Below are 9,549 nucleotides of genomic sequence, written 5' to 3'. Positions count from 1 at the left end.
GAGGTCGTTGGCCCACATCCAGACTCAAATCTAAGCTAGTCCCCGTTACCTCACCCGGAGCACCTCTCCAACCAGTCCGAAATCTCGAGCAACCAAACATTGGCGCCGTCTGTGGAGATTGACAGATGGATTTTCTGTTGGGTCCTATAGAGGCAGACGACAGAGGCACACCACGCGGGGAGGAAGTGGTACCCAGAAGCGGTAGGGTAGCCTCCATGGCTTCCTCTCGTGAACGTACCAGACCCCTCTTGCGGCAGCTTGAGCTCCCTTCGCGCTCCCACGAGAGGCGACCCTTTGGGGGAGCAGGTATTGATAGTGCTAGAATAATACAGGAGTTGTGCCACAGAGTGCAGAACCTGGAGCGGGTGGTGGCTAGCCCCGAAGGAGCCGCTCCAAACGTACCCCGAGCCCCCGATCGGAGTCAGAGAGCCAAGGAGAAAGCAGGGAAGTGTCGAGGAGATGGCGATATCCCATAATTTACACCCGACCTCCGACAGGGAATACTGTCAGGACAACCGCGAAAATAGTAGAGAAAGACCAAGGAGAAAGCGACCGCCCGTGATCATGGAGGCAACCCCTTTTTACCATTCAATCCTCGAGGTCCGGCTACCGAAACACTTCGATAAGCCAACAAACATGAGGTACGATGGGACCCAAGACCCCCAGGAACATCTAACGGCCTTTGAGGCCAGGATGAACCTAGAAGGGGTGGGTGATGAAGTAAGGTGTCGCGCTTTCTTCGTAACCTTAACGGGACCGGCAATTCGCTGGTTCAATGCTCTCCTCCAGGGCTTTGTAACCACCTTTGCCGACATTAGTTGTGCCTTCCTGGCAAAATTCACCACACGTATTGCTAAAGTGAAACACCCGATTAACTTGCTTGGGGTGACATAGAGAGCCGGTGAACCGACCAGGAAATACCTGGATATGTTCAATGACGAGTGCTTGGAGATCGACTTCCTAATCGACTCGGTGGCCAGTTTGTGCCTGACGAACGGGTTGTTGAACGAGGATTTCAGAAAACACCTTACCACCAAGCCCGTGTGGACGAAGCAATAAATTCAAAACGTGGCCAGCGAGTATATCAATGATGAAGAGGTCAGCCAGGTCGTGGCAGCCAACAAACGGCAGTCCGCCTACAACCATGCCCATCAAACCGGTAGCAGGGAAGGGCCCAAGGAACACTCCAAGGACGGAGGCCCGGCTAAAACCTTCAAGAAGTTTCCTCGGGTAGGAAAGTTTACCAACTATACCCCCTGGCGGCCCTAATTGTTGAAGTCTATCAGCAGATTACCAACAAAGGCATCCTGTCGAAGCCCCGACAACTCAAGGACAGGACGGAAGGAAACAAAAACCTCTATTGTGACTACCACAAGGGCTACGGCCACAAGACCCAAGATTTTTTCGACTTGAAAGATGCTCTGGAGCAGGCAATTCGGGAAGGGAAGTTGGCCGAATTCTCCCACCTTATAAGGCAGCCAAAGAGGCGGGAGCATGACCGATCCGGCGAGGACAAGAGCCGCGCTGTAAGGCAAAGACGTGAGCCTGAAGAGGATAACGAGTGCGGCCTCACTATCGTAAACGTCGTGATCGGGAGAGATGTTCCCCCCAGGTCGAAGTCGGCAAGCAGAAAAGATGTCAAAGTCTTAGCTGTATCCTCGGGCTCCGCGCCTCCCTCCCGGAAGGTACCGTCAATATCGTTCGGCCCCGAGGACCAATGGTTTGACGACTTGCCAGAAAACCATCCCATGGTGATCACGGCTAGAGTTGGAACTGGCCTAGTAAAGCAAATTCTAGTAGACACTGGAGCTGATTCGAACATCATGTTCCGCAACGTATTTGATGCTTTGGGCCTTCGAGACACCGATTTAAGGACCCACCAACACGGCGTGGTTGGCTTAGGTGAAAACTTCATCAAACCTGATGGGGTAGTTTCCCTCCCGGTCTTTATAGGCGGAGGTCGGTGGAAGAGGTCGCTAATGGCGGAGTTCGTTGTCTTAATGGACTCCACGACCTACAACCTCATCTTAGGGAGGAAAACCATCAATGAGTTTGGAGCGGTGATTTGCACCAAGCTATTGTTAATGAAATTTGTCACTGATGATGGATCAGTGGGTTCCATCAGGGGAGATTCAGAAACGGTGGTCACGTGCCACAACGCCAGTCTTTCTCTGAGGAAAAAGTCCAAAGAAGTAGCTGGGGTCTTCTTAGCCGACCTGGACACGAGGGTTGACGATAAACTAAGGCCAGAATCTGAGGGGGACCTCGAGAAATTCAGGGTCGGTGACTCTCGGATGAGAAGTTCACTTTTGTGAACAAAAACCTCCCACATGATTTGAAAGAACCCTTGGTGGAAATGATCAGAGCTAACAGCGACCTATTCGCCTGGACGTCGGCCGACATGCCGGGGATAGACTCACAGTTCATGTCGCACCAGAGCAGAAGCCAAGCCGGTGGCACAAAGAAGAAGGAAAATGTCCCAGGAAAGGGAAGAAGAGGTGGCCAGGCAAACGGTCAGCTTGCTAGAAGCAGGGTTCATTCGGGAACTCGACTACTCGACTTGGCTGTCGAATGTAATTCTGGTTAAAAAACCCAGTGGGAAATGGAGAATGTGCGTGTACTATTCTGATCTTAACAAAGCATGTCCCAAGGATTCCTTCCCCTCCCTAACATTGATGCTCTTGTTGACGCGGCTGCGGGATACTGGTATCTGAGTTTCATGGATGCTTATTCTGGTTACAACGAGATACCAATGCATCGGCCAGACGAAGAGAAAACGGCGTTTATAATGCCAGGGGGATCATACTGCTACAAGGTGATGCCGTTCGGGCTGAAGAATGCAGGAGCTACGTACCAAAGGCAGATGAACAAGATATTCAATTATCTTATCGGCAAGACGGTGGAAGTATATGGTGCACGAAATTGTGATCTCTGGTAATGGCTCCAAAAACTTGGTGCTCTAATCTCAATTCATAATTTGTCACAACTTCGATACAACTAACCAGCAAGTGCACTGGGTCGTCCAAGTAATAAACCTTACGTGAGTAAAGGTCGATCCCACGGAGATTGTTGGCTTGAAGCAAGCTATGGTCACCTTGTAAATCTCAGTCAGGCGGATATAAAATAGTTATGGAGTTTTCAAAAATAAAAGAAGGATAAAAATACTTATGTAAATCATTGGTGAGAATTTCAGATAAGCGCACAGAGATGCTTTCGTTCCTCTGAACCTCTGCTTTCCTGCTGCCTTCATCCAATCAGTCTTACTCCTTTCCATGGCTGGCTTTATGCAAGGGCATCACCGTTGTCAATGGTTACATCCCCTCCTCTTGTGAAAATGGTCCAAATGCTCTGTCACAGCACGGCTAATCATCTGAGGTTCCCGATCATGCTGGAATAGGATTCACCCTCCTTTTGCGTCTGTCACTACGCCCAGCAATCGCAAGTTTGAAGCTCGTCACAGTCATTCAATCCCAGAATCCTACTCAGAATACCACAGACAAGGTTTAGACCTTCCGGATTCTCATGAATGCCGCCATCAATCTAGCTTACACCACGAAGATTCTGATTAAGAGATCTAAGAGATAATCATTCAATCGAAGGTAGAACGGAAGTAGTTGTCAGGCACGCGTTCATGGGGAATGATGATGATTGTCACATTCATCACATTCAGGTTGAAGTGCGAATGAATATCTTAGAAGCGGAATAAGTTGAATTGAATAGAAAACAGTAGTACTTTGCATTAATCTTTGAGGAACAGCAGAGCTCCACACCTTAATCTATGGAGTGTAGAAACTCTACCGTTGAAAATACATAAGTGAAATGTCCAGGCATGGCCGAACGGCCAGCCCCCAAAACGTGATCTAAGATAGCATACAACTGATCAAAGATGTCTAATACAATAGTAAAAAGTCCTATTTATAATAAACTAGCTACTAGGGTTTACAAAAGTAAGTAATTGATACATAAATCTACTTCTGGGGCCCACTTGGTGTGTGCTTGGGCTGAGCTTGAATGTTACACGTGCAGAGGCTCTTTCTGGAGTTGAACGCCAGGCTGTAACGTATTTCTAGCGTTCAACTCTAGTTTGTGACTTGTTTCTGGCGTTTAACTCCAGATAGCAGCGTAGAACTGGCGTTCAACGCCCTTTTACGTCATCTAAACTCGTTCAAAGTATGAACTATTATACCTTGCTGGAAAGCCCTGGATGTCTACTTTCCAACGCAATTGGAAGCGCGCCATTTTGAGTTTTGTAACTCCAGAAAATCCACTTTGAGTGCATGGAGGTCAGAATCCAACAGCATCAGCAGTCCTTCTTCAACCTCTGAATATGATTTTTGCTCAAGTCCCTCAATTTCAGCCAGAAAATTACTGAAATCACAGAAAAACACACAAACTCATAGTAAAGTCCAGAAATGTGAATTTAGCATAAAAACTAATGAAAACATCCCTAAAAGTAACCAGATTCTACTAAAAACATACTAAAAACAATGCCAAAAAGCGTATAAATTATCCGCTCATCACAACACCAAACTTAAATTGTTGCTTGTCCCCAAGCAACTGAAAATCAAATAGGATAAAAAGAAGAGAATATACTATAAATTCCAAACTATCAATGAAACATAGCTCTAATCAGATGAGCGGGACTTGTAGCTTTTTGCCTCTTGAATAGTTTTGGCATCTCACTTTATCCATTGAGGTTCAGAATGATTGGCATCTATAGGAACTCAGAGTTCAGATAGTGTTATTGATTCTCCTAGTTCAGTATGATGATTCTTGAACACAGCTATTTTATGAGTCTTGGCCGTGGCCTTAAGCACTTTGTTTTCCAGTATTACCATCGGATACATAAATGCCACAGACACATAACTAGGTGAACCTTTTCAGATTGTGACTCAGCTTTGCTAAAGTCCCCAATTAGAGGTGTCCAGGGTTCTTAAGCACACTCTTCTTTTGCTTTGGACCTTGACTTTAACCGCTCAGTCTCAAGTTTTCACTTGACACCTTCACGCCACAAGCACATGGTTAGGGACAACTTGGTTTAGCCGCTTAGGCCAGGATTTTATTCCTTTAGGCCCTTCTATCCACTGATGCTCAAAGCCTTGGGATCCTTTTTATTGCCCTTGCCTTTTGGTTTTAAGGGTTATTGGCTTTTTGCTCTTGCCTCTTGGTTTTAAGAGCTTTTGGCTTTTTCTGCTTGCTTTTTCTTTTTCTTTCTATTTTTTTTCGCCTAATTTTTTTTTCTGCAAGCTTTGTTCTTTGCTGCTTTTTCTTGCTTCAAGAATCATTTTTTTTTATTTTTTAGATTATCAAATAACATGTCTCCTTATCATCATTCTTTCAAGAGCCAACATATTTAACATTCTTAAACAACAACTTCAAAAGACATATGCACTGTTCAAGCATTCATTCAGAAAACAAGAAGCATTGTCACCACATCAATATAATTAAACTAAGTTCAAGGATAAATTCGAAACTTATGTACTTCTTGTTCTTTTGAATTAAAACAGTTTTTATTTAAGAGAGGTGATGGATTCATAGGACATTCATAACTTTAAGACATAGTTACTAAATACTAATGATCATGTAATGAAGACACAAACATAGATAAGCACTTAACATAGAAAATGAAAAACAGAGAATGTAAGAACAAGGAATGAGTCCACCTTAGTGATGGTGGCATTTCCTTCTTGAGGAACCAATGATGTCCTTGAGCTCTTCTATGTCTCTTCCTTGCCTTTGTTGCTCCTCCCTCATTGCTTTTTGATCTTCTCTAATTTCATGAAGGATGATGGAGTGCTCTTGATGTTCCACCCTTAATTGTCCCATGTTGGAACTTAATTCTCTTAGGGAGGTGTTGATTTGCTCCCAAAAATTCTGTGGAGGAAAGTGCATCCCTTGATGTATCTCAGGGATTTCTTGATGATGAGCTTCTTCATGTGCCTGTTGAGATCCATGAATGTTCTCTCTTGTTTGCTCCATCCTTTTCTTAGTGATGGGCTTGTGAGATGAATCTTTCCATCTCCCATGGCTCAGAGGTGGAAGCAATTGCCTTTCCTTTCCTCTTTCTTGAGGTTTCTCTGGCCTTAGGTGCCATTAATGGTTATGGAAAAACAAAAAAGCTATGCTTTTACCACACCAAACTTAGAATGTTGCTCGCCCTCGAGCAAAAGAAGAAAGAATAGAAGAAGAAGAAGAAGAAGAAGAAGAAGAAGATATGGAGGAGATGGAGGGATGTGTGTATTCGGCCATATGGGTGGGATTGGGTGGGAAAGAGATGTTGAATTTTGAAGGTAGGTGGGGTGTATGGATGTGAGTGGTGAAGTGGTGATAGGGGAGAGAGATTGAGGTGATTGGTGAAGAGTTTTGGGGAAGAGTGTTTATGGGATTGTGTGGAAGAGGGGTGAGAAGAAGTGTGTGGAGATAGGTGGGGATCCTGTGGGGTCCACAGATCCTGAGGTGATCCTGTGGGGTCCACAGATCCTGAGGTGTTCAAGGATTTACAACCTTGCACCCAATTAGACATGCAAAATGCCCTTGCACACAACTCTGGGCGTTCAGCGCCAGATTGGTGCTTGTTCTGGGCGTTGAACGCCCATTTGTTGCCCATTTCTGGCGTTGAATGCCAGAACCATGCTTGTTCTGGGCGTTCAGCGCCAGCTCTTCTCCAGGGTGCATTTCTGGCGTTACGCCCATATGCTGCCCATTTCTGGCGTTCAGCGCCAGAACCATGCTCTGTTCTGGTGTTGAACGCCTAAAACATGCTTCTTACTGGCGTTTAAACGCCAGTAAGGTCTTCCTCTAGGGTGTGAATTTTCTTCTGCTGTTTTTGATTCCGTTTTCAATTTTTATATTTATTTTGTGACTCCACATGATCATGAACCTAATAAAACATGAAAAACAATGAAAATTAGATAAACATTGGGTTGCCTCCCAACAAGCGCTTCTTTAATGTCAATAGCTTGACAGTGGGCTCTCATGGAGCCTCACAGATGTGCAGAGCTTTGTTGAGACCTCCCAACACCAAACTTAGAGTTTGGATATGGGGGTTTGACACCAAACTTAGAGTTTGGTTGTGGCCTCCCAACACCAAACTTAGAGTTTGACTGTGGGGGCTTTGTTTGACTCTGCTTTGAGAGAATCTCTTTATGCTTCCTCTCCATGGCTGCAGAGAGAGATCCTTGAGTTGTAAACACAAGGTTGTCCTCATTTATTTGAAGGATCAATTCTCCTCTGTCCACATCAATCACGGCTCTTGCTGTGGCTAGGAAGGGTCTTCCAAGGATGATGAATTCATCCTCATCCTTCCCAGTATCTAGGACTATGAAATCAGCAGGGATGTAAATGCCTTCAACCTTTACTAACACGTCCTCTACTTGTCCATAAGCCTATTTTCTTGAATTGTCTGCCATCTCTAATGAGATTTTAGTGGCTTGCACCCCAAAGATTCCCAGTTTCTCTATTACAGAGAGGGGCATGAGGTTTATTCCTGAACCAAGGTCACACAGAGCCTTAAAGATCATGGTGCCTATGGTACAAGGTATTAAGAACTTTTCAGGATCCTGTTTCTTCTGAGGCAATGTCAGTTGATCCAGATCACTTAGTTCATTGGTGAACAAGGGAGGTTCATCTTCCCAAGTTTCAATGCCAAATAATTTGGCATTCAGCTTCATGATTGCACCAAGGTACTTGGTGACTTGCTCCTCAGTGACATCCTCATTCTCTTCAGAAGAGGAATACTCATCAGAGCTCATGAATGGCATAAGGAGGTTTAATGGAATCTCTATGGTTTCTAGATGAGCCTCAGATTCCTTTGGTTCCTCAGAGGGAAGCTCCTTATTGATCACTGGACGTCCCAAGAAGTCTTCCTCCTTGGGATTCACGTCCTCTCCTTCCTTTACAGGTTCGGCCATAGTGATCAATTCAATGGCCTTGTACTCTCCTTTTGGATTTTCTTCTGTATTGCTTGGGAGAGTACTAGGAGAGATTTCAGTGATCCTTTTACTCAACTGGCCCACTTGTGCCTCCAAATTTCTAATGGATGAGCTTGTTTCATTCATGAAACTCACAGTGGCCTTAGATAGATCAGAGACTAAGTTTGCTAAATTAGAGGTACTTTGTTCAGAGTTCTCTGTCTGTTGCTGAGTGGATGATGGAAAAGGTTTACTATTGTTAAATCTATTTCTTCCACCATTATTAAAGCCTTGTTGAGGCTTTTGATCCTTCTATTGAGAAATTTGGATGATTTCTCCATGATGGGTTATAGGTGTTTCCATAAGGTTCACCCATATAATTTACCTCTGCTATTGCAGGGTTTTCAGGATCATAAGCTTCTTCTTCAGAAGATGCCTCTTGAGTACTGTTGGATGCAGCTTAAATTCCTTTCAGACTCTGAAAAATCATATTGACTTGCTGAGTCAATATTTTGTTCTGAGCCAATATGGCATTCAGAGTATCAATTTCAAGAACTCCCTTCTTCATAGGCGTCCCATTATTCACAGGATTCCTTTCAGAAGTGTACATGAACTGGTTATTAGCAACCATGTCAATGAGTTCTTGAGCTTCTGCAGGCATTTTTTTTTAGGTGAATGGATCCACCTGCAGAAGTATCCAATGACATTTTAGCCAATTCAGACAGACCATCATAGAATATATCCAGGATGGTCCATTCTGAAAGCATGTCAGAAGGACACTTTTTGGTCAGTCCTTTGTATCTCTCCCAAGCTTCATAGAGGGATTCACCTTCTTTTTGTTTGAAGGTTTGAACATCCACTCTAAGCTTACTCAGCTTTTGAGAAGGAAAGAACTTGGCTAAGAAAGCCTTGACCAGCTTATCCCAAGAGCTCAGGCTATCCTTAGGTTGAGAGTCCAACCATACTCTAGCTCTGTCTCTCACAGCAAAAGGGAAAAGCATGAGCCTGTAGACTTCAGGATCTACTCCATTAGTCTTAACAGTATCACAGATCTGCAAGAATTCAGTTAAGAACTGAAAAGGATCTTCAGATGGAAGTCCATGAAACTTGCAGTTCTGCTGCATCAGAGAAACTAATTGAGGTTTAAGCTCAAAATTGTTTGCTCCAATGGTAGGAATGGAGATGCTTCTTCCATGTAAATTGGAATTAGGTGCAGTAAAGTCACCAAGCATCCTCCTTGCATTATTATTATTTTCGGCTGCCATCTCCTCTTCTTGTTCGAAAATTTCTGAAAGGTGCTTGCTGGATTGTTGTAATTTAGCTTCTCTTAGTTTCCTCTTCAGAGTCCTTTCAGGTTTTGGATCTGCTTCAACAAGAATGTTCTTATCCTTGCTCCTGCTTATATGAAAAAGAGGGACAGAAAAATAATAATAATAGGGGTCCTTTTTACCACAGTATAGAGGTCCCTGTGTGAGTAGAAGAAAAGAAGGAGATGAGAGAGAAAGAGAATTTTCGAAAATAATTTTTGAAAAAGAGTTAGTGATTTTCGAAAATTGTTTTTGAAAAAGGTTAGTAATTTTCGAAAATTAAAATAAAAAATTAAAATAATTAGTTAATTAAAAAGAAATTTTGAAAAAGA

The 9,549-nt window shown here is 43.8% G+C and overlaps 1 protein-coding gene and 1 non-coding gene across 2 annotated transcripts; both read left to right on the top strand.

Moving 5' to 3' along the window:
• The first annotated feature begins 564 nt into the window (after positions 1-564).
• Positions 565-2,315, top strand: LOC148544240 (uncharacterized). Its single transcript, XM_088498899.1, has 2 exons — positions 565-847; positions 1,279-2,315. The coding sequence occupies exons 1-2, from the start codon at positions 565-567 to the stop codon at positions 2,313-2,315; spliced, it is 1,320 nt and encodes a 439-aa protein (XP_088355025.1).
• A 6,356-nt stretch (positions 2,316-8,671) lies between these two features.
• On the top strand, positions 8,672-8,779 carry LOC148544239 (small nucleolar RNA R71). Its single transcript, XR_015902005.1, has one exon. It is a non-coding gene; the product is annotated as a small nucleolar RNA R71 (small nucleolar RNA).
• The last annotated feature ends 770 nt before the right edge of the window (positions 8,780-9,549 follow it).

This window comes from Arachis ipaensis, chromosome B9 (genome assembly GCF_059453495.1).
Source record: "Arachis ipaensis isolate K30076 ecotype BB chromosome B9, ASM5945349v1, whole genome shotgun sequence".
Classification (NCBI taxonomy): domain Eukaryota; kingdom Viridiplantae; phylum Streptophyta; class Magnoliopsida; order Fabales; family Fabaceae; genus Arachis; species Arachis ipaensis.
This window is presented reverse-complemented; position numbering and strand designations above follow the sequence as displayed.

Excerpts from the sequence above, each read along its gene's own strand:
- LOC148544240 (XM_088498899.1), top strand. The coding sequence starts at position 565 with ATGGAGGCAACCCCTTTTTACCATTCAATCCTCGAGGTCCGGCTACCG. Across the intron at positions 848-1,278 it reads CCTGGCAAAATTCACCACAC|TCTATCAGCAGATTACCAAC; the intron begins GTATTGCTAAAG and ends TAATTGTTGAAG.